General features: G+C 40.8%; 1 protein-coding gene across 2 annotated transcripts in view; it reads left to right on the forward strand.

The window, feature by feature from the left end:
* Positions 1-7,665: 7,665 nt before the first annotated feature.
* The window catches only part of MTX2 (metaxin 2), a 36,156-nt gene continuing 19,434 nt past the window's right edge, over positions 7,666-24,387 (forward strand). For both annotated transcript variants that reach the window (XM_082484445.1, XM_082484446.1), the window contains exons 1-3: positions 7,666-7,782; positions 21,617-21,664; positions 22,647-22,693. In XM_082484445.1, the coding sequence (XP_082340571.1) occupies positions 7,743-7,782; positions 21,617-21,664; positions 22,647-22,693 (135 nt within the window). In that variant the 5' untranslated portion in view covers positions 7,666-7,742. The remainder of the gene's footprint in view (positions 7,783-21,616; positions 21,665-22,646; positions 22,694-24,387) is intronic.

Here is a 24,387-nt window from a genome sequence, read left to right on the forward strand (position 1 = left end):
CATCTGACTAAGAAGGCTACAGATCCTAACAACATTACTCTTGTAACTTTTGCCAGCCTTCAGGGAATTGAGAGGAGGTAATGGATTGGGGATGTCACGCTTACACATGGCTGCTAGCTGGACTAGGCTGGAATTTAGCTAGCCTGTGCTCTTGGCACGCTCACGGAAACTGAATCTGGCTCATGTGGCTCAAAATATTTCTCAATCAGGCGTTCCTTTTCCATGTCCCAGTGTTCAAAAAGCTTCAAAGTGCATATTCTTCACAAAATGTTCTGAAATCGTTGCCGCACTACTTTTTATTTCTGGCTGTTTAGTCTCAAAAAAGAACAAAAAAGACACCTGGTGCTTTTCTCACATCCTTCTACTGGTGCTGGAAAAAGGAACAATCTGATCTGCCACATCTCCTCAGAAATCACAGGAGGTACCCAGCCTCACCAACTCATACCCACTACTAAAAAGACCATATGTTTTTAATATATATACATTCAAGTTATTTCAGTCAGCGTAATTTTTTTCCTTACCACAGTTGTACCCTGGGGAGAAACTATGTCAAGTATGAACTTCTACAGCTGTAATGAAGATACAGCAAAGCTTTTCTTCTTTTTATGGAACAAGACAATGATTTTAGATGGAGCAGCTTCAACTTCTGAAGTTTCTGCTATGTTATACCTAGTGACTCAATACTCACCCTCCCTTAAAAATATAGCAGGACACTCCTGTATGGTCAGGTTATGTGTTTAAACTGGAAGTGTTGACAAAAAAAAAAACCGAGAGAAAAGCTTCTCATTTATGAGACACATGGGGGGAATGATTCCAAAAATAAAAAGTCACTTCCATGTAAGCTTTTTAAAAAAGGAGGTTTCCCATCTGGAGGCAAAAAGTTTATAAAAGGTCATTCAGCTCTGCAGCATTTAGCTATAAAACCAGAAAAGTCAGTATAAACAACAGATTGCTTCTCTGAGGACCAAGTAATCAGGTAGAACCATCATGAGTCTTCTGCTGAAGTCAGATGGACAGCATGAAAAGCCAAGAGCTAAGCACCATCCCGGCTCAGCAGAGACGGCATTCATGTGAGATCAACAAGGTTCGTGTCCCTGCTCCAGCGTGTTGGTCTCCTCCCTAGAGCACTCCCCAAGGGTATGAAGGTTGAATGGGATGGTTTGGACCCCATGAATTCTCTACCAAACTTTCTTCTTAAGTGTTAAATTTTCTGTTGGGCTTTCATGTTGCGAGTCTCACACATACGACTGATGAGGGGTTTTGTAGGTGGGTCTTGCTTGCTCTCTAAGATCTTTTAAAAGGGTTTTGGTTTTATCCCAGTGTGGAATAGCAACACATTTTTAATCTCAAAAATCTTTTGGGACAAGGAAACCATTTCCTGCCCAGCTCTACAATTAATCACAGCACATCCCTCTTACAGTGAGCTACAGATAAATAATTCATTACAGCTGCCTCTTCCCTCCATGTGGGGTAGGCAGTTGTGATCATTTCTACATGAAGAAGGAGAAAGTTAATTCTTTCTATGCCAGCCTCCAGAGAAGGATTTAGACCCTCTCACAAGGAGCTTTGACGAATTAATAAACCTCCTCAGTATTTACCACGCTTGTCCAGAAACTGAGTTCAATTGCAGCTCCTTAATTTTCCAGATAACATCTTTCGAGTTTGAGAAGACTTGCCTAACTAGTGCCTACAGTCAAACTATGAACAATTATTCTTACTTTCATTAACAAGATGGATCAGGATTTTGCTGCCGTATGAGATATACAAATACCTGCATTTACAGCCATCGCTACTGCCAGTTGGAGTCCTGATTGCTGCTTTGACATTCCTGCCGTTTTGACAATGCAGCCCTGATCCATGGTTTAAAAAAAAAAAAAAAAAAGTTTTGTTGGTGTCTGGTCAATTAGGGATTAATAAAAGACAGACAAGTATGGAAGCAGTCTGTTAACACCGGTTGGATCCAAGGGAGCCAAAGGCAGTGTCAGGTTGGCAGGGAGGGTAGAGGAAGGCAGTGCGGACCTGTGCGGTAGTGTGGGCAGGGAAACCAGGGCCAAGTTCCGTTGAAGCTGTTGTCTCCCTTCTGGGAGCTTCTGCTTGCAGGCCTCTCTGATCTGAGATTCTGTTTTAAAGCCAAATCCTGGTCCCATATAGCATAAGCTATGTGAAACTTACTGCTCTAAATCCACCACTTGCATGGAGAAACACGCTCCGTGTGCAGCTGAGACACTGCCAGGGTCCTGGGGGCACTGATGGGCCTGACCAGCCCTACCTGTGACCTCCACCACAACCTGCCCAATGGCCCAGGGGATCCATTTAAAGCCCAGGGCAACTGCCCTCTTTGTCTGGCCACGGTTCCTGCTTAGTTGGATCCTGACCCATGAGCTGATGTCCCTGTCCCCATGGAGGTGCCTGATGCCCTGGGCTGAGAGCAGTGGGACAGGCTGTGGCTGTAGAGGCTCTGCCCTGCCAACCTGCAGAGCCCCTCTCATGAAAGTTTAGGTAAAGCTGGGAAGATCAAAATCTGACTTCAAGATCTTAGCTATTTCAGAGCACGGGGAAAGCTTCCTCAGGAGCTGCTGTGAGTGACAGGGATATGCAAGGGCCTGTGGGCTGGTAACACCTTCAGTGAGTAAAACAGCGAGGCTGGGATTTCTGCACAACTGCTTTGATGCCTACTCAGTGCATCTGCAAGGATGACAGATTTGCTAAAATAGACTTGGCACCCCTGAAAATCTAACCGTGTTGAATAAAGGAAGGCAAGAGAGGAAGTGAGAAAGGGAGGAGAAAATGATTCATCTAATGGTTTTCATACACAGTTTGAGATCCCCTGTTTGCTTTCAGAAATGCTATTCCTGTGCCTCTTAAGACACTATGAAAACTCTTTTTATCCTCATGTGAGTTGTTGTAAATGCATCAGCATTAATTGATTTGTCAATTAAGTATGCAGTATCTTCCATAAGTGCAAAGTGGTTAGTGTTAAGACTGACTATTGCATCTTTATAGAAGCACATTCCTAGAAATCATACCTTATCTTGTTTACACAACTATTAGATGAAAATTTGTACCTGCCTGATTATGAAAATAAGAGAATACTGTCAGTGACATGCAAATAATTTTATCATAGTGTGAAAATCTACTGTAAGATACACCTGAACTGCCATAAACCCAAGTTCTTTTCTTACTCTGTCAGGGATGCTATCACAAGACATACATGCCAGCTTCCCAAGGAAGTGCACAGAAGCTGTGGAGGTGAAAGTTTGGCCTCAATTTTGAGTTCAGGTTCTCATATAAGATGGTATGTCCTTAGTAAACTCATAGGACTGTGTGTGTAGCTGAAAAACTTGCAACTTGGGCAATTTTGGCACCATTCCTCACACTGAAGAATAGTGGATTGCATGACATGGCTGATAGGCAAACACTTGCATTAAAGATATACCAAATGCCCTGTGAGATCCATTTGATCACGGTAGTCCAGGTCCATCTGTTTCTGTTGCTCTGTGTACTTTGCCAGACTGTTTAGTGTACAGAGAACCTCTGGCATGAATTCACGCTAAAAACACCCTCCTGCTGCTGCCTGGCACTGGATGTGTTGGCAGGGAAGGACTCACTCAAGTCTTCCCTCATTGCAGAGACTCTCAGCAGCCATAATAGCTTTTTAAAGACACTGACAGGCAGCATAATGCAGAGCAGCCCCCAGGATGCCCTAAGTTACACCAGAGGGGCAGCCTGGCCGCGAGCCAGGCAAGGAGAAGGCGTTTCAGTGCTGGTTGGTTTGCCGCCTCTCGCTACCACTTGGCTTGTTCTCAAACACCAGCCGCACCACACAAGCAGTCTTCAGAGGTTTCACTCATCAGCGAAACTTCCACACGGTTCTTTTTCAGAGAGAACCATTCCTGATTGAATCTACGACTGTCAGTGCTCCTCCTGTGTCTTGGAAAGGCCTGGCTTGTTAGAGAGCTGCTCCACGGAAATGGAGAGCAGCAGTTTGGGCAGAGGTTCCCAGTTGTGCGCTGAGCAAGTGCTCTGATGAGGTCTGTCTAGCAGCATGTGGCCCCAGCTGGTTGTCTTGGGATGAAGAAAGGTCATACCGCAACACAGAACAACTCTGCGGTGTCCTCTACCACCCCAACAGTGCTCCGAAGAGGAATGTTTGCTATCAGTATTTGGCACGAAATACCCTTGTATCCACCTTAAATTTGACTTAGCCTACAATGTGCTTCACAAACTTGAGAACTGCATGTGACACCTAGCAGAACTCAAATTTGGCAAAACTCATTCAAATGCCTCCACTTTCTGGTAGTTTGTTTAATCTTATGTCCTGTCATACAGTTGGCCAGCTAGACTGTAATTTGAATGGCCAGCAACAGTGGATGTGTTAAAAAGCAAACAGCTTGAAAAAATGCAGGAGACCAAAAGTCTTTCATTGCCATCTCCCAATTCGTCTTGTAAAAATATTCCCAACAATTCTATCTGCAAAGGACTTAAACTGCAGGTATAGGTATGCACTATTGATGGCTATACGTTTTATTAAATATTAACATGGAACAAAAGAACAATATAAATTAATCATACATGTTAAAAGCTGTCTAAATAATAACAAGGGAACTTATAAGAATAGTCTTTTTTCTTTTTCTAAGCAGAAGATTCATCCTATTCAAATTCCATTCTATTTAAAATGGAGCATATGTATATATGGCCTAGTCCTGTTTCCCCAGTGGACAGTTTAACCCTAGCAATTAATACCTTACCTGGTAAAGGCAGCCCAGGTGGAGAGATGGACTATGAGAAAACTGTACTCCATCTTTTGGGCATGCCTGTGTACGGTGAGAGCCTTATTAAGGGGTATTGGTTCTGCTAGATCTACTCCAGTTGACTTTCTGAAATGCAAAGCCCAAGGGACAGCCTAATTCTGCCATTCGCTTTCCCTCGAAATCCTATCTGAAAGTGCATCTTTCTCTCCGCACTGAAGTCAGGGGGACTAGCGCCTTGGGGTCTGCTGTTATGCCTTTAAAATCTGTGAAAGCTGGGGAGCTTTCCATGGTGTGGAGCAAGAATTACCAGAAAGACATTTGTTAACGGTGTGGCCAGCTGAGGAAACGATTCGCATGCAGGCCCTGCAGGAAGCCAGGCTCACAAGAGCGATGCCTTTCCTCAAAAAGCCAGGGGAGGAGAGAGGTGTCTCGAATAAAGGTGAAGGTGGTGATGGAGTCGGCTTCATTGCTACTATCACCACTGGAGATCTCCCTGGAGGATTTCCTACAAGTACCTCTTCTAAAATAGTCCTTTCAGTGGGAGCAGGGAGGAGGACTGGGAATCTTCTGTCCCAGAGAAAGGAGCCTGAGCATCTGTGTCCTGCCACATGCCGGAGGCATGGCCTGAGCTCCACTCAGTTTTCCCCCTGTTTTGGCTAACTGTTTGGATTTGTCAATAGGTTTCTCTCGGTATGGATTTGTTGATACTTGCTGGATTAGTTCCTGATTTCTGTTCCCTGACTTAGTTTGCATTGTCCACCTCCATTTCTGGAGACGAGCTCTTTGTGTCAAACCGAGCTGCACAGTGAAACCTTCCTCTTTAATTGGATGCTAACATGTGGATTTGGCCTAGCTCATACCTAATTCATGCTCAGCCTTATCAGGGCAATTTCTGTGTCATGTCTTGTGTTTTTAGCCTTCAAAGTACCGTTGGTGATGAAAGGACGCAAATACGACACACCAGCTTAATTTAGACTGTTGTAATCTCCTAATACAAAGCCAGTCAACTCCAAGACCACTCAGAGTTTCTGTAATTTTGGTGCTATTCAACTACCACTGTAAAAAGAAATGTAGCTTTCATCATCATTTAAAAATAATCAGTCCTCTTCCACATCACTGTTTTCAGTCCTCAGGCCATTGTTCCAACTTATTTACTGGCTCTTCTGCTTTTGCTGCTGCCCTATTAGCGTGCTTCCACTACTAGATGGAGGATATATTTAGTGATAATGCTTAGTGATTCAGTACTAAGTGTCACCAGAGGACTTTCATGTGCTTTACAAACCTTAATACATTTCTATATTTGTTCCGTATCTTCTAGTACTTACAAGATTTAAGATCTTACAAGACTGAAATATCATTGTGTTATCTGTCCTTCACAGTAGAATAAGTCTATCTGATAAAATGAGATATTCTTAATTCTTACTAAAGTGTGGCTAAAGAAATGAGGATCAAGAGGCACAGCAGAATAACGGAACAAGTCTTTCACATATCCACTATCTTCTCTGCAATCTACAGGTTAGATGCATAATTTAATTTTATGGCATTTTTCCAAACTTTGGATAGTCTTTATATTACAGAATTAAGACTAAGAAATTAATGGGTGTTTAAAGGCAAGGTGTACATCTCAAAATGCAGAGTTTGTCTTCTGGAATCTTAGCTGGGGATGAAGAAAAGGCAGCTGTACCCTTTACTGAGTCCCTTTAGTTATAACTTATTGTCCCCAAGACACTTCAGGAAGCATTTCAGTACCAGGCTGTTGAGAAGATATTCAGCATGGTGAGTAAAGAAAGCACCGAAGATTCCCAGAACAGCCTCCTGTCAGATTCAGATCGGTTTATGCCCACTTTGCCTCTCCTCCATCATTTGTGTTTTAAAGGTCAAAAAATTAATGGTCCAACTGGTACATTGTTCTGAACCAATCCAGGGGAGCAATATATCCCAAAGCTGTATAGCCAGAACTAACATTTTTGTTCATGTTTATATCAGAGAAGAATTCTAACTTGCAATTAGTGTGGCACTTTCAGGAAGTTTTTTCTGCTTTCAGGTTCTAAACCATATTTAGTGATTTCTGTGATCTTCAGGGAACTAATGGGGTTAAAACCCTACATGTGCCGGAGCTCCAGATAGATGAACAGCAGAGGAACTGAAGATGGCTGTCTTGGGAGACCCTAGAGCTCGTTACATCATTCCCAATAGCTCTTTCTACACTGAATTTAAAAATAAAAACAAACACCACCCCCGACTTTGCCTGAGCCACAGTATTTTTAAAGGTGGGTGGGTTTTTTTGATGTTTCTCTAGCGTTCCAGTGCAGCCTTGCCCCCGATTCCTCTCTGTAGGACCATAGCCTGTATTATTTCATTCTTCTACCAGGGCAAGGCTGAAGTGTCTGCAGCTATTCGAGAAGGGTTATGCCGCTGAAGGGTTTGGTGCCCACCACGCGTTTGGCGAGGGACGCCATGGCTCCCCGCGCCATGATCCTGGACTGTGTTTGTGGCTACCATTTAACATATCGGAGGAGTTTTTTCACTCCCCTTATATTTCCAAGTTAATTATTACACCGTGGCTAACTATCGCCATTTTGCCCCGGATAACGTTTCCACGGGAAGTGAGTTCCAAAAGTGAATTGTTTTATTTTTTATTTTTTATTTTTTTTTTAACTCAGACTGGAGTAACTGAGGAGACCGAGACACAAAGATCCCCAAAACACCGGTTTATTCAGGGGTGTCTCTCGGAGTGGCCCTCCCTCGCCCACTGAGCGCTCTCCCCCAGGAACGGCCCCGTTCCCCACACGCACAACTGGCACCTCGCCGCCTCCCCTCACGGCCAACGGCGGCGGCGGGAAGGGGGTGAGGACGGCGGCGGCGAGCGGGCGCGAGGCCCCGCCCCGGGCGGCGGGGGCGGGGTGGGCCCCGGATGCAGTTGCTGCCGCGGCGGCGCGGCGATCAGTTCCTGTGCGTGCCCTCGGCCTGTCGCCGCCCGCTCGCCGCGACATGTCGCTGGTGGCGGAGGCCTTCGTGACTCAGCTGGCCGGTGAGGGGCGGGGACGGGTGGGCGGGGGGGGGGTACGCGGCGGGCCTCCGCGTCGTGTCAGGCGCTGCGCTGCGGGTGGCGGCGGCGGCGGAGCAGCAGGAGCAGGCCCGCTGGTGGCCTCGGGTCCCCTGGGTGACCCCCCTCAGGACGGGGCTGGCTCGCCGTGGGAGCGAGCAAGCCCGGCGTGCCCCGGGCAGGGGCGACAGTGGGAGGCGGGCGGCGGTGGAGCTGTGGAGAGCTCGGCCGTGGGCGCCCGTCCCCGCCGGGCGCTCTGAGGGGAGGGCAGGTCACCCTGCCCAGCTCCACACAGGGCAGGTTCACCGGGGCCCCTCCTTTACGGGGTCCTTAACCTCTAGCTGTGCTAGGGCGCGCCTTTGATCCGATTGATTCACTTCTCTGTCTCTAGAACGCTTTACTTTTCTTCAGTGGTCAAAAAAAACCCCGCATTCTATTTATAATTTCAGCAGCTGGAGTTGAGTCCTGCTCTGTGGGAGAGCTCAGTGCGGTGCCATCCGCTCCCCACGGGCGTGTACCGTGTCTCCTGTGTTGCTCGTGTGAAGCTGAGAAATGCAGGGGTACCTTTGCTACTTGTTTAGTGCTCTTCTGGTCTACTGCAGCTGGTTGTGAGCTGTGTCCTGGAACAGAAATGTGTATCACTGTGGAGTTATTTAGCAAAAAATAATATTAATCTGCTCTGAAGGAAAAAAAAAACAACACACACCTTGCATAATTCTTGTTTTGGAAGTTGAAAATACATTTAGTATGTTGTATGCTGAGAATCAGTGCATTGGCCAGTTTCTCCTTACTTGTTATTCTCTGTTCCTGGTTCCTTGCTGCTACGCAAGCTCATAAGCAATAAATACTGCAAGGAAACAGCGTTTCAATTGCTACTGACCTGGTGAGGAGGAAACCAATGTTTTGTCCAAGCAACTGGGTCTTCTGTCATTTGGTAGAGGCCCCAGTGTAAGAGTCTGAGTTGGATTCTCTACTATGAATGTACAGTTTCCAGAGCAGGCTTGCCCCTAACTGCTAGGTAAAGTGAAGGTGGTGGATCTTGAATCTGGGTGAGTAGAGGTACTCATAGACAAGCTTGAAAGTGGTGCTGGGGTCTTGGGTTGGCATTTGTTAATTGACAGATGTTAGCGCAAGCCGTGCTTATGTTCTGAGGGCCGGAGCGCTGGACCCTCAGGATGCGGAGAATGTGACATGAAGCACTGCTGATCGGGACTATTTACTAGCCATTATCATCTCTTCAGTATATTTTGTTTATATTGTGAAACACAAGGATAATGACTTATGTGAGTAGATGTTAATTCTGCTGTGTTCCTCTGCTCTGTGACCTTTATGAATATTCTAGAGTGACAGCTTGCTGATATTTACTTTTTTTTTTTTTTGGAATTACAAATACAAACTCAAAACTATACTGTACACAGCCATCTCGTTACTCTCTTATTGAAAGTGCTGGCTTTTTTTTTTTGGGTTTTTTTTTTTTTTTGGAACAACTTCCCACTAAACAAGCAAATTGTTGTGGAATACAGCAATGACAGATCCAAATTAAGTATAGCGTAAGGAAAATGTGTGTTTGAAAAACTGGAAACAAGACGACAAAGTTCTGCAACAACTGGCTCTTTTCGTCCTTGCTGAAGTGTTCTTCCTCTGTTACTGGAGAGATTCTTGCCTCCCCTTCAGGGTAGTTGCATGCTGCTTATACTAGCCTCAGACTCTTGTGTTAACAATTGTACTATTAAGGTGGTGCTTTGAGGACATCAGAGCTGCTCTGGACCCTTCTACAATTTGATAAGCTTAAAACAGTAGCACTTCATCTTTTACCTGTCAGTCACAGGTTAAGCGATGCTCACTTTGTTTTTATTGGTAAAGTAATATGTAGGCATCTAATAGAAAAATACCGTCAATATTCCTCTGTTTTGCAGAGCAGAAATGATTGGTGCTTATTTTATTAATCTTGTACTTCTGCTGGATGTGCAGCTACTTACTGTGACTAAAGGTACAGTACAAATCCTTGTTGCAGACCTGCCCACTGAATCAATCTTTAAAACAAAATTATGACATTGCCTTTGCTTTCCCAAAAGCGAATCAGTGTCAAAAACAGTTACCTGCCTTGAAATTAAAAAATAACTTTGCCAGTGGGTCATGGCCTTCCTAGCTTGTCTTACCAGTCCCAGACTGAAACTAAATAATGGCAAAATCACTCTATTTGTTCATATGGAATATTTTTCAAGGGAAAAAAAAAGAAAGTTATCTGGGATCTTGGCCAACACTTACCACACTTCTAGATTTCCTGAGACATTGCACAGACAGAGAATATTTCATTCTGGTACCAAGAAGATATAAATGTCCCGCAAATGTAAGAATATTTGTGAGGATGAAAAATGGTGTATCTGCAGGGAAAAAATACCACTTAACCACGACACTTTTTTTAATAGTGCCTTACCCCCATATCTGTGGTTGTGAATACTGCCTTTCTGTTACGTAAGGGTGGAAATGTAAGAATGATTGAGAATTTTTTCCACATCCATAAAAATGAAATTTCATTGGCTTGTCATTGAGGGTCCTGTTCATGAAGACGGTCACTTTGTCATGGCAGTTGCAATGAACTACTGCTGCTCTAAGATGTAACATCTATGAAGCATGGGTCTTTGCATGCAAGTGTTTAAAGACAATCATCCCAGCATAGTTTGTTTTCTGAAAATGTTTTAAAAGCTGAGGGGAGGGTTTTGGTAGAGAAGAGGGTTATAACTTCCTTTTACATACTGACTTGCTTGTGTACGTATTAGAATTTGTTTTTGTTTTGTTTTTTTTTTTTTAAAGTAGTACCTATCTTCACCTTTCTTGCATCTTATGCATTCACTTCTGACGTGTCTATTCACTGTCTTGGCACAAATTGAAACACAGAAAATACCATCTGAATACAAGAAAAACTTTTTTTTTTTTTTTTTACTGTGAGGATGGTTTAACATTGGAGCAGGTTGCTCAGAGCAGTTGTAGAGGTGCTTGGAGATGCTCAGCACTGAACTGGAGATGGCCCTGGGCAACCTGCTGCAATGTTGCAACCTGGACCTTCAGAAGTGCCTTTCAACCTCAGCCATTTGATGACATTCAGTTGCTCAGCCTGATTGCACTGCTGCAGTAATTCAGCACCCTCTCTGTGTATCATGCATTCACTTGAACATGCTAAGGATAGCCTGCTGCTGTAATGCATTAATGATTAAATACAAAATGATGACTAAATCACTTATGTGGAATAAGACACTTGCTTTAGTGCCATTCAACTGTTTGCTTATTCAGAAATATAAAGAGGTTGATGCTGTGTCTCAAGGAATAATAAACAAATATTTCCATAGCTTCATGAATTGCAAGCATGTTATGGCACGTTTTAAATCATCTATTTCTGAACTGTAGAAAATATTAATTGGATAATATGGTAGAAAATTTGTTTAGAGTAGCTCAGCATCAATCACGTATTAACAGGATAGGAAATGAGTGTTTATACTGTAAGAAGAATTAGAGTGCCAGCTTTCAAGTGGTCCAGAACATTAATCTTTCTAACTCTAGTAGTTGTGAGAAGCTGACTGCTCAAATAATCTATAAAAGATTGTTGAGAAGATATTTAACTGATCACTAAATTACTCAATATGCTTTACTTTTTTTTTCCCCAAACAGTTTTAGATCAGTGATCAAAAAGAGAGAAAATAATATCCTTGTTTGTCCTTTGATCTCTGGAAAATTACTTATGTTTATTGCCATTGAGTTACGTCCAGGGGTCTTAGGCTAGTTATAATACTAAGGGAAATGAATGTAGTTTGAAAAACAGATGCCCTTCTGCCTTTAGATATTTTACATTCTTAGTGAGTCTACCTCCAGTGAGACACGCCAGAGCAAAAATAAATCTTTGACGTGCATGTTTTATGTATTGAGACAAGCTGCAATTTGACTGAGAACAAATACAGAGGGAATGAAACCTGACCACCTAAATTGTTCCTGCACATAAAGACATAAAATTTAAATTGAGCATTTTGTGCATCGAAATGTGCATAGGTAAATGTTAAAATTTCCTGTACGTGTAAAGTGAAAAAAATAGTTATTCTTGCTTAATAATAGGTTGTCTGTAGCGCAGATTGTTTAAGCCTGCTACAGAGATGCTTGTAGTCAAAAAGAGGTGATTTGAAAATACCAAATTTGTCAGGCTGTATGATTTTATCTTACAGTGTTCTTTTACATGTGCTTTTTTGGTAATCAAACTGAAAGGAATCCCTTTAATACCTGTTCAGTTTCAATGAACAAGTCTCTCATGCTGCTCTTGCCAATTTATACTCAAATGTTTTATGACTTGATTTGGACCAACCCCTTGAGTGGATTGTCTGCCTAATCTTTTTTTTTTTTTAGGTTGGGGAAAATGACTTTCACAATTACTATAGTACAGTACATATTTCATTTTAAGATATTGTTATTTCGTGTTTTTAAGAAGCAATATAATTACAGTTTATAATAGAGTATGCTTCTATAGTTGTTTCTGGCTCCATTAAGACTAAGCAGTCTTTCTCTAATCAGCATTTTATTGTTATATGTTTTCTGCTAAAGTAGTATCTTCTTTTCTCGTGCCAGAAATTAGATTGCTCTAGAAATAATGGTAACAAAATCAGTAAATGAAAAGTAACATGTGTTTTGATGTTGTCCAGTTTGATTTGCAAGTGAACTTTCATCAATTGTAGAATGATTCGGGTATGAGTGCTGTTTAGGAACCTCACTGTTCAGCTTACAAGAGGTCACAGAAAAATGACTTTGGAGAGGAACCAGATTTTTCTTCTTTCTCACTCCTTCTGTCTCTCCAGTCCTTGGATGCTCTGTTCTCTGACTGTCTCCAGGCACTAACCTGGTCGCTTCCTGTAGGTTTGGACCCTATAAGCCACTTCCTTTTCAAAACAAGAATGAATGAAGGAGCTTGGTTGCTGTCCTCCTTTGGTCTAGTTGAACAGGTCTCTCATGCTGCTGCGTTGCTGGGCATTTTCAGCTGTCTCTCTTGAAAGTCAATGAGAAACTGCAGGTGCATGCAAGCCATGAGGAGGACAGAGAGAAAGTCCACACCAGGTTCTGAAATTTTAATTTTTATTATTTTTAAATTCTGGTCTTTAGTGATTAAGAAGACAACATAGATGTAATGTGAACATGAATACTTTAATACAAACTGGAAGAAGGTACGTGTGGTAGTAAAACCTATGAAATGGGTAGGAAGGATTGGAAACATCAAAGGAAAAAATTACAATGGGGCTGCAAAGAATGCAGGAAAAAATGATACCAGTCTCATTTAGGGGGGAAAAAGCCCAACTGAAAAACTGAAATGTGCATACTGAGTTGGAAAGTAAAAACGCTGAGATGGGAATTTTTAACAGTTCTGCCTTCTAGCTGTTGCATAATAAAATTGGAAGTTCTTGATAGGGATGCGAGCATTACATTGGCTTCAAAGTCCAACTGCACATGTATTTTTTTGCATTTGAATGCCATATTGGAGAAACTGGATGCATTGGAGTGTGTTGACTGAAAGCCTTCGGAAAGAAAAGAGGAAGATGGTGAGGATATGATTAAGAGAACACGATAAATGTTTCAGATTTTGAAGCAGGGAGTCTGCAGTGTTTCCTAGAGGTGAGGAAGAGCCTGAGCGGTGCTACTGCAAATACCATTGTCTGTTTTGAGCTGACTTAAAGACTATGAGCCCTAAAGTAGTATCTTCCCTCTTACTGTTTGCATTGCGTGGCTGGCTGACTGCAGCAATGCTAACTGCTTGCCTTTCTACCCTGCAGAGCTCTGAGATCTTGGCTCTTCTTGCGCCTTTGCAAGACTTTGGCATGGAGAGTCTCTGTTGTCAACACTTTGTATCTCCTAGTACTGCTGCGCTCAGGGCTGTGGGTGAGATAGGAAAGAGAGAATGAAAGAGCTTTAACGAAAGGCTACAGGGGCGAGGGCTGGGCGAGCAGGAACTGTGTTGGGGGGGAGCAGCTTTTGGAGCTGGTGCAGGATATTGAGGTCCTGTCTGGTGGGACAGATCTGTAGGATCTCTGTCACGGATAAGAGTAGGGGTGCTGTGGATGAGAAAGCAGGGAGCTCCTCGGGGCACATCGCAGAAGTGGTGTTCAGACTGCCAAACATCCTTAGGGGAGGAGGAATTCAGACTGCCGCAGAGAAGAGAGGATTTCAATCTAAAAGAGCTTTCAGAGGACCGATTCAAAGTATACAAATGTGGATAACATAGCTAAGAAATGTCCTAGTCCAGTAAGGCACTTAAGGCATTCACGAGTTTCATACCTCCACTGTCCTAATCTTCACAGCTCCTGTGCTTGAAGTTTCGCTTCTTGAGTCAGGGCTAAAGAGGACCAAGGGACTTAAGTAGCACAAAGGGAAGAGATTGATTTAGAGATCTATAAAAAGCTATAATTAAGAATTACAGAGCTTCTTTGAGATGAAACATTTATGCTGAATATCAGGAATAAGTAAAATAGCTCCAGCTTGTCAGGACTTTATAAATAGATCTTTTGAGATCATTTAGCTGGCTCACTGTCTAATTTTTGCTGAAGAAATCCAGATGTTGATTTAGGAACAACTTTTATTTATGGATTTGATTTTATTGAGATTTTTTGGCCTTGTCTTTTGACGGAGGCATGATTCTGCAATCACGGAGATGCTGAGCGATCTCCCTCCTGTGGCTTCCCCTAGCAGTGAGAGCGCTGAGCACCCTAGAGGACTGAACCGCAGATGTGCATGCTCTGGAAAGCCAACTCAAAGACAGTAACAGAATTGGACTAATGCTTAAATACGTGCAATTAATAGCTTGCTTGGAGGGTGAAGAAGCAGATTGTGTCATGCTAAATGGCTGCTGCAGTAATGTCTGACACAGACTGTCTTAGTGGTGCAGCCACAGGAAACTCAAGTTTGAGAATTGCTGCTGAGATTGAGTCTTTACATTGACAGTCTGCTTGATCAATAATTACTGAACAGTCATGATTTATCTGAATTGTAATATCTCAACGAAGGAGGCCTGGGATGGATTTAAGCAAATGATGTAATTATTTGATACATGATTTAATGCATACTGTTTAACTTGTGTGAAAGTCAGTTTTCATTTGGCAAGGCACTATGAAACACTTGGTCCTTTGTCAGCAGAGCGAGGGAGTTGCTGATGCTTTCATTTTTTCTTGGCCCTTTTTAGTTTACAGGATCAGGCCAATTACATGAAATTGATCTGTACTCAGTGTGGGTGGGTTGGACTGGTGGGTCTTAAGGCAGCTAATTCACAACTTTCTCATACTTCCTTTATTGATCACTGTTAATTTATGAGATGTATATTTTTAACCGCTTTAGTTCCAAAGTGGCTGCAGCTTCACTGTATTAAGCAAAATACACCCCTCCACTTATCTCCTGTAATAAGGATCTGGAAACACATCAATTCCTGGTGTTTTCTTTTTAAACAATGTATTGCTACTTGCAGATATGGCTGATTTGTGTTATGAAAAGAGAATGAAGTGATTACATGCCCCTTTTTTGTTGCATCTTGACATCAAGCGGCTAGTAATCCTCTTTCCTTCTGGAGTCTGTGGGATAGCAATCAGTGCGGTTTTCTTTGGGTTATTACATCTAGAACATAGTGAGCAGCAGTTGCTCCCGTAGCACTAGTCTTGGGAAACCAGAAAGGGTTTTCCTGCTGATTGTTATGATGTTTGCTGCATAATGTTTGGAGACTTGTAAGTAATGTTGTTGGATGTGCATGTTGCCCAGATGTAAGAATTTCTTTTTAGTGTTTACTCTTGTGAGAAAACAGTTTGGAGGTATCTCATTATAATTTAATCAAATTTGTACCTAGGGAGAGGCTGAAGGAAACTGTGGAAATAATGTGTAAGTTAATCTCTTCAGCTGTAATATTGCAATACAGTGATTCAAATTAATGCCAACTTTTTTTGGTTTTAACAGAGGATATCTTGCCTCTTGGCTGTTTTAACAGGCCTTTAATGCCATGTGAACTAAACTGGTAAATACAGATGTTTTAGTGTTCCTCCTTTTTGTGCAAGTTTAATATCAAAGTTTTTAAGAAGAATATAACAGAATGGAAACTGATTCATGCAAATGTGGTGACTTCAGCGAAGCAGTTGTCTTTATTTCTGTGCGATCCATAAACTTCTTAATGTTTCAGGAAATTGCTCTGTCTGAGAAGATCAAATGTTCCCGATCCAGGCCCTATCTTCACCTACAGAACAGCACACAGTGAAGTACATGGAAGAGGTTGTTAGTCAACTGAGTACTTCATTTACAGAAGCAGAAAGAAGATATCAAAGGTTAAATTGCTGGCATACTGAGAATTCAGTAAATTTTAGTTTATAGGAGATTTGGGGCAGAGTTTATCTTGATTTACTTCTCACTGTATAGTTTCAGTACTTGAGAAATACTCAACAGGATAGTAACATTTGGTGTTAATTCTTCAGCCTTGTTTCTTATTAGGCATAGGCTAGCTTTATAACAGAAGATTATTTCTATCTGCATTGCCTTCCAAAAATGTTCTTGTCCCACTGAAAGTCTATGGTTTTGCTAAGAGCTGGGAACAGCCTAATTTCAAGTTGAGTGTTTTTCTACAAGAACTTTTAACTTGTTGATAACTTAATTTCCTGTGCAGTAGGGAACATCTTGATGCCTGGATCCAGAGGTCTCTGGCGTCTGTCTGTGCCCGATATTCAAGAATGCTGCAGCCTGACAGCAAGTGTGCTAAATGGGTGGCAGACTAGCAGGGCAAACCGCACCGCATACCCTACTGCTTGAAACTGGCTATTCGAACTAGACCGCTGAAACTGCTAAATTATTGTTTAGCATATTCCACAATTTAACATGCAAAGTATTTCATGTCTTCTCATTTTCACAGTCAGTCTTTTTTTTTTTTTAAGTGATAGGATTAAAGGCATAACTGTAAACCATTTATTTCATTACAGCTCTTTCATCATTGTGAAGCTGCTTGGGGACAGTGGATGAAAATGTCAATTTCCCCCCATCCATCCAGGCAGTACTGACACAGGATGAATAGTTTTCCAGTAATTCAGAGTGTAGGAGTTGAAACCGAGTTTTGTACACTCATGAAAAGACTGTGAACAGCCTGGACAAGGAATTGGTGGGGCTGAGGCGCTGCAGAGTGTCTGGGGAATGTGGTGCTTCCTCTTGCACAGGCTTCACTGGAGGAATGTTATTGCAGCCTCTCGTTCTTTGAACAAAAGTTCACCTCTGTCCAAGTATAGTATGTCCTGTTTCGAGACCATTAGTTGGACCTGATCTGTGTGGAGGCCTTAGGTGAGCTGCTGATCCCCTGCTGATAGTGGGGTCCAGTGGTCTCAAGTGTCTCTTCTTACAGCCCACGTGCATTCTTCTCTCTTGCTGTCCCAAAAATATTTGGGTGGATAAAGTCTTATTATTGAAATGATCGTCTGAAACATCTGGAAACATTGAAATCAAAATGCTAATTGAATATCTGTCTCTGGCCTTAATGTTGCTCAAGTAGAACATTTCACCACAAAATCTGAAAAAACGCATCTAGTGCAATACATCTTTAGTGGCAAAGAATTTGACGCGACCGTCATGCCTCATTCTGTGTTTTGGAAGTTTTTTTTGCAAGAGCAGAAATGATGTATATTCTAAGTCGTTCTCTGACATGACAGGTGAGGAATCTAGGAATCTGTTTTAATAGATAGTTACAAACTTGAGTAATTAAAACTTCACTGGGAACATGCAGCACACTAGTTCACAGAATTTTCTTCTAAAAGTCTAATTTGACACTTAAGAACCCTGTTAACACTTTGAAATCTGCATTTTCTATGCTAAACTGTTAATAAGTAAAACATTTTGACTAACAAACATGTTGAGCTTAGTGAAATTTTCATGCGTTTTTAGTCATCCACAAAATCAAAGAAGATTTTATGTAGGTGGTCTACTTGCCATTTTACTTCTCCGGCTGTTGTGATGCTGCATCTGCTGAATTCTCAGCTCCTAGGATAAGAAGACTTATGTAGTGATGCTTTGTGTGTCCATCTCCCCTTAATTCTCACTTCCCAGTTACTTTTGAACTCAAAGCTTATTGTTATTTTAGACAAACCTAACAGGGAGGACTGATCCTGCAGATGCCAGTTTCCTGTAACTGGCATTATAACAAGCAATGTGGTAAGGGGAGAAGTAGGGAAAGACAACAGTATGAGGTTTGATTGTCCTAAAAAACCAGCAGACAATCCACATGAAAGACTAAATATTTGTATCCTTTAAGCATGGGAAAAGTTTCAGTAGGATGGGAAAACAACTTTTACTAAAGACTGCAAGCCTGAGAAACAGACCCATTTGAAAACCACACAATAGTAATTCCTCTGATTACGGAGGCAGAAGGAAGAACCAAATAGTTCCTTATTTCTAAGATATGTAGAGAAGCTATTCCTGTAGGGCATACTTCCAGGCAGTTATTTCATCCTGTGAGCAGCTAATAGTAAAAACGTCTGTTGCGTAGGATCTAACAAATGTGATTCTGCATTGAAAGCTTCTGAAACTGAATTGACATCACAATTGTTAATTTTCTCTTTGTATACCTAGCGCCACAGTAGCTGTGGTTATCAGGGAAACGAATATCTACAGACCAGAAGATTATAGTTGCCGAAGGATAAACTGGATGTGACTTCATTAGTGCACAAATGATAAGTTTGTGAGGAGTTATTATAGCATTAATCAACTTGATGGATTGGAAATATGACAGAACTGAAGCAGCGTGTAATATTAGTGCCTATTATTCTACAAATTATGTCTTCACCTACATTCATAAGGCAAGAGTCATTGTCGTACATTAAAGATGTTACACACTTTCTCCTCTTGTGGAGGCATGTGACTTCCCTTCAGTGATTCTTCCTCCTCTCTTCCCCCAGTGCAGTTCTGGTCTCCCTTAGTTGCATGTTTTCATGTTACAACTAATCAAAGGCGGCTTGGGAGCTGATATTTGAATTTAGCTTGCACCTAATGAACCTGGACCTCTCACGTAGCAGTGTGTATTTAAACTTCTTGCTTCATCAGAAAAAAGTATTTCGTATTCTAAACATCTTGGAAGAAAAAGAGTGAGTAGAAATTGAAAGATACGGGACAGATAGTGAGTAGGTATTTAATTCTTTGATTCTAGAGAATTGTGGAGGCTTTGCATATATATTCCTCTGGTATCGTTGGAACACAATCTGCTGTGTGCAATTCTGAATGCATGCTGCTGAGTATTTTTTCTGGGACATGAGTAATAATAAGTGAATCTTAGTGTGAAGTTGATTGTTTTAAAATTCAGCCTGTACAGTGCTAGCAAAACCAATTACCTTTTATCTGGTCTGTGTGTAAAGAACTGAAGGCCTCAGTTCAAAGCTTGTGAGCGTGTGTCCACCTCATCCCAACATGGTCAAAATTGTGACCTCCCTCTGGAGAATGTCAGGTGCCAAGTGCAGGGGATATTGTTAATTCATTTTCTTAAAATTGCTGAAATTTGGAGTTTAAGGTGTACTAATAATGAAGGGTGAGATTTTCATGTGTCTGTTTGTCCTCGCTTCATTTACTTGTCAAAAGACATATATTAGTACAAAACTAAACTGTGAATGGATGAACACAAAGATTTTAAACTACCGTTGTCCTTTTTTCCCTTTAAGTTGGGTGTGTGCTCCTGCTTATACTAAGACTGTGGGATGAAGACTTCATATCATGACTAATAAAATTAGGGTCAGCAGATACGGTTCATGAAAATCTGTATGTGATTAGTGGAATGTGGAAGGAAAATTTAAGGGAAACTAGTTACAAAAAATATTCTACTTGTGATGGATATGGCATGCCTTAGCAGTGGTGTAGTTTTGGATTCTGTGCCCAGAAGCTGTTTTATATATGTATGTATATCTGTCTCCACAACTGCGTATAGCTTAGTGCCAAGATCAGACTGGAATTATTATTTGAATTTCTTGAAATATACCTAGCTATTTTGTTGGAAAATGAAACGTTCACGTGATTTTTGTGGGCCTGAAATATTTGAGTCACGCGCTTGTGTTAAAGTAGGCTGCTTCCTTTTTGGGCTGGAGTCCAAGAATTAGATATAAATCTGACATTTCAGACTGAAGAAAGAGGATCTGGCAAAAATTTTCAGTAGAAATAGGCCTGTGCAATTTGAAGTCCTCCGTACCATTTTGGACATGTAAAAAGGATGTTTTCACTGGTTGGCTGGAGTATTTATGAGGTCAGTGTACCTTCGTGACTTAGAGTCCAGCCCAGTTAAGTTTGTTAAAGTATAGTAATAACATTTTTAATTGCCTCATTCCATTTGCTCTTGCAAGACTTCAGTGGACCTGAAGAAATGTATGTTAGATAAATTATTTTAAACAGTTAAGGTTGTAGTACCGCAGACACTATCTTAGTCTCTTTTTATTTAAAAAAGTAAATGTACTTCCACCTCAAGAATTTTTACTCCAGGGCAAAACTTTAATGGAGGGGTGTAAAACCAATAACTGCTATAATAAAACATAAAACATTTTTTCATGACACTTAAATGTGATTAGTTGCTTTCTCATGCCCATACTAGTATAGCTTTGATAGGCTCTGTGCCCTAAAGTTAGAGGTAGTGACCTTTGCAAAACTGTGTACAGTGTTATAAAGTTCTGTTTGACTTCCATAAAAATTAATACTTCATGAGTATACAAAAAGAATGATCATTAGAAAATTGTGCATTTTTTCTTTGAGTTCTGAGGGCAAAGACACAAAGAATGACCTTACTGAAGCCAGAGGCGTATTTCTGTTTGAACCACACATACTTATTTAGATACATTATTGCTTTTAAAAAAATATTATGTGATTAGAGCATTAATTGTTTACAAATAGCTAGTTTGGGTAGAACACAAGGTTTGAATTGGTATTTAAAAATAGATTTTTAATCAGACATTAACAGAGAATGTAATAGAGATAAAACAATGTGATGACCTGTTATTTTAATGCTACCATTAACAGTAAATCAGTACTGATTGTTATTTTTGCCTTCCCATAAATTCAAGTGGTGTATGATTGATTAGTGCAATGGTTCTCAACTGGAAGATGTGATTGTCTTTTATTTCTTTGCCTTTTTTTTTTTTTTTAACAACTGTTGAACTGTTTTGAACAAGTGATGATGCAGTTTTTTTAATGCATAGCGACATTGCCATTTTAGGGTTGACCAGTACATCATTTAAAGCAGTAGGTAGTCTCAGTCATCCTGGTGGGTAGGTTTCTGAGATGCCTGAGCACCTGGCTTTGTACGTATTGTATACGACCAGTGAGTACACAACTTTAAAAGGTAGAAAGCTTTTTTTGTTTCCCCAAAAAATTCTTCACACTTGTTTTGGAGGTTTGTGCTCTTTCCTCTGGGTCTTGTTCTGTTCTTTCCCAAATTCTTTGTTTATTATCTTAATAAATAGTTGCTCTTGAGGGTGGCCAGAATTGTGATGGGAATGTGCATAAGGATGTCTCTATGGTGGAGGGAAAACAGCTGCTTTAGCTGCTTGAGAATTACAAGGCCATTCTGTAATGTAGCTTGAATTTTACCTTTTCTTGCAACATTAAATTTTGGGACTTAGTTTTCTGCTCTGTGTTGTCCTTCTGTGGGCAGGAGAGAAGACCAGGAGAAGAAAATGACCGTGGGACGTTTTTAGGGCAGGTTAAATCTTGCATCAGTGTCTTTGCAGTTTGACTTCCTGCTCTAGGTAATGTTCAGTTAGCGTCTGCAGGCTCATTGTTTTTTGGCTTGCTTAATTAATTCTTCTTCTTTCCACAGCCGCAGAGCCTTGGCCTGAAAATGCTGCATTGTATCAGCAACTGAAGGGTGGGTACACTGGTTTTTGCAATTAATAGTTACTTTATTTTTAGAAAACAGATTAAATATGCAGTAAGATAATTAGCTGCAAGGAAGCACAGAAACTGTTAAAAGAGTCTTTTGTGTTGTTTGTCTGGTCAGAGGTTTTAGCTACGCTTGCATCTGCCAGTATAAACCAGCTATTCATGGCCTATAAGGTCCTTGGTTTATTATTGACTCATTATATTGGCTGCTGTAGGCAGTGTAAAATGATGTGGTTGCAGGCACAGTTGGCAGATTTACTGCACCAATAGCTGAGGCAGCAGATTTTTGAAGTCTTGTGGTAAAGTGGGCTCTCAGTAAAAAGGAACTGTTAAAATGTATAGGCTAGGATGGTTCAGGCTCCCTTTAGCAGCTCTTCATATATCATCAGATCACATTATGGCCCCCATTTGGGGCTCAGCAGCCTGCTACAGTTGTCAGAAGACTGCAAAGTAATGAAGACTAATAGGTAGCAGCCCTAGTCTTCTAAGCATGGAATTTTTATTGCAGTGAACTTGTCATCTTTCTTTTGTGTGACAGACCCAGACATAGTGTGCAATATTAACTGCAAGCCGCTTTTATAGGTTTCTGAATGCTTTTACTTTTTAGCCAGAGGAGTTATGAAGATGCAGTTTTATTTAACTTTGATTAGAAGAAGAGTAATTGGCATAAAACTCAAGTATTGTTTTTTAGTTCTGAGCATCTTTTATTGTACATTGTTGGTAATGTATGATAAATGCAATTGCATTTGCAGGAGAAATATTCCTGGTATTCTTTTTTGTTTTCTCTTTCTTTTTTTAATATTCATATCACAGGTTTTGTAGTCCAGCTGCATAATAATTATATATGTGCTCCTTGTTTTATGCATGAGAAACGCAACCCGGAATGACTTACAGTTACAGGTCAGTAGCTAAATGGGCACGTTTTTTTGTAATCGTGTTTTTTGTTTTTGTTTTTTTTCTTTCAACAGAGGAACAAATTTTGCTTTCTGATAATGCATCTTCACTTGCTGTTCAGGTAAAATGTCATCTTTTCTAAACTAAAAATGTTAATTTCATTTTATTTTTTGAATGATTGGTATCTAGCTAAAGTAACTATATTTAGCTAAATGAATAATTTAAGAACTATTTCTGTCAAAATCACTGACTTATTTCTTCCATCTGATGTGCTTTACATTGAAGTACTAGAGCCTAAAGGGCATGAGGATTTTGAGAGTCCTGTATAGAGTGCTGCTGCTTGTACACGTATTTATATTGGTCTATGCTTGTACAGTATCTGCTTACCTGCCTACTCTGGGAATTGTGCATGGTTCCCATCTTTTTTTCACTTGGTATGCTAGTTCCTCTTGTAACATCTTGCATGGTGCTTGCTGGTTATTTAATTCTCAAAGCTAATACTGCCCCAAACTCGAAGCATATTTGCTTCATGCTGTGAGCATCAAGTCTCTCTATGTCTCTGATAGGTTTTCTCAATTTCATCATGTATACAGAGCTGAGATCCAATGTGGTTTTTAGAAGTAGTCCATATAATTGACAAACTTGCATCTCTAATTGACTTAAAAGCACCTCTGTGGTGTGAAGTCCGCGTAAGCTCCATTAACCTGTTAGGTTCAGTAACCCCAAATCTCGAGGGGATGTTTTCCCCATTAGTAGAGAGGGTCTGGCTGTCAGAAGTGGTGGTGAGCAGGATGTCTGTAAGGTTCCTGTTCTTAAAAGCAACTTTGCTGCTGCTTTGCGTAGTAGGGAGTTGCACTGTTCCCCTGCTTCTTGCTTTTGGTGTGTGGTCTAGCTCAGAGCAGCTAGAGCAAGCAGTCTTTGAGGGCTATGCAAAAAGGTGACACCTCGTTTAGCCACAGTGGGACACTTGGAGAGTGTAACTGACACTACCAGTAAAAAGGTTAGGATCATTTGATCATGGTACTACTTCCAGGATCTCTAACTTATTTCCTTCTAGTCTGGCAATCTAGGAAATACCTCTAAGACTAAATTCTATCACAGCAAGAAGATACCTTTATCCTTTGCTGGAAAGATGAGTCATCTTTGATATACTAAATAAACAAGGCAGTTTGTTTGGGCATTGTGTTTTATATTGTGCCTCACAGTAATGCAAATAAGTGTTTTTATTGCTCACTTCATCTCAGTGTTCCTTTTTATTCCAGCAACTGTATTTTTTGGAGTTCTCATGAATTTTCTTACCATCTAATAATATGTATAGGTGTGGCTTGTATTTAAAACACAAAGAAAAGCAGCGACAATATAACCCTAAAATTTCCTTTTCTAATGCATCATTTTGCTTTACTGTTTCCAGTCCATTGTTATCCTACACATGTCACTTAGATGATAAATTAACTATAATATATTAAAAATGCTTGTTTTTCTTCAATATTCTCTAGCTGGACAGCTGATAGTAGCCATGACTATAAATATGGCTCTGGTAGATATCTGATCTTAAACTTTATAGAACAATTTTGTGTTGGGGAATCATATCTATTTTGAAGAATCTGTGTAACATGGTTGTGACTGCAAAAGAATATCTGTCCTTGGTGTCTTTAATGCATTTTGAAATGATACTAGGATTTCTAGCTGTGTATTACTAGTTTAGTAATCAGAAAGCTGTAAATATACCTGTGTGTTTTGCGTAAGGAAATTGCTGAGTTCCTCTGTTTTAGGATTTACTTTTTATTCTAATGAGAGCCTGTTTATCTTTTCACT

The sequence above is a fragment of the Vanellus vanellus genome, assembly GCF_965231255.1.
Source record: "Vanellus vanellus genome assembly, chromosome: 5".
In the NCBI taxonomy this organism is placed as follows: domain Eukaryota; kingdom Metazoa; phylum Chordata; class Aves; order Charadriiformes; family Charadriidae; genus Vanellus; species Vanellus vanellus.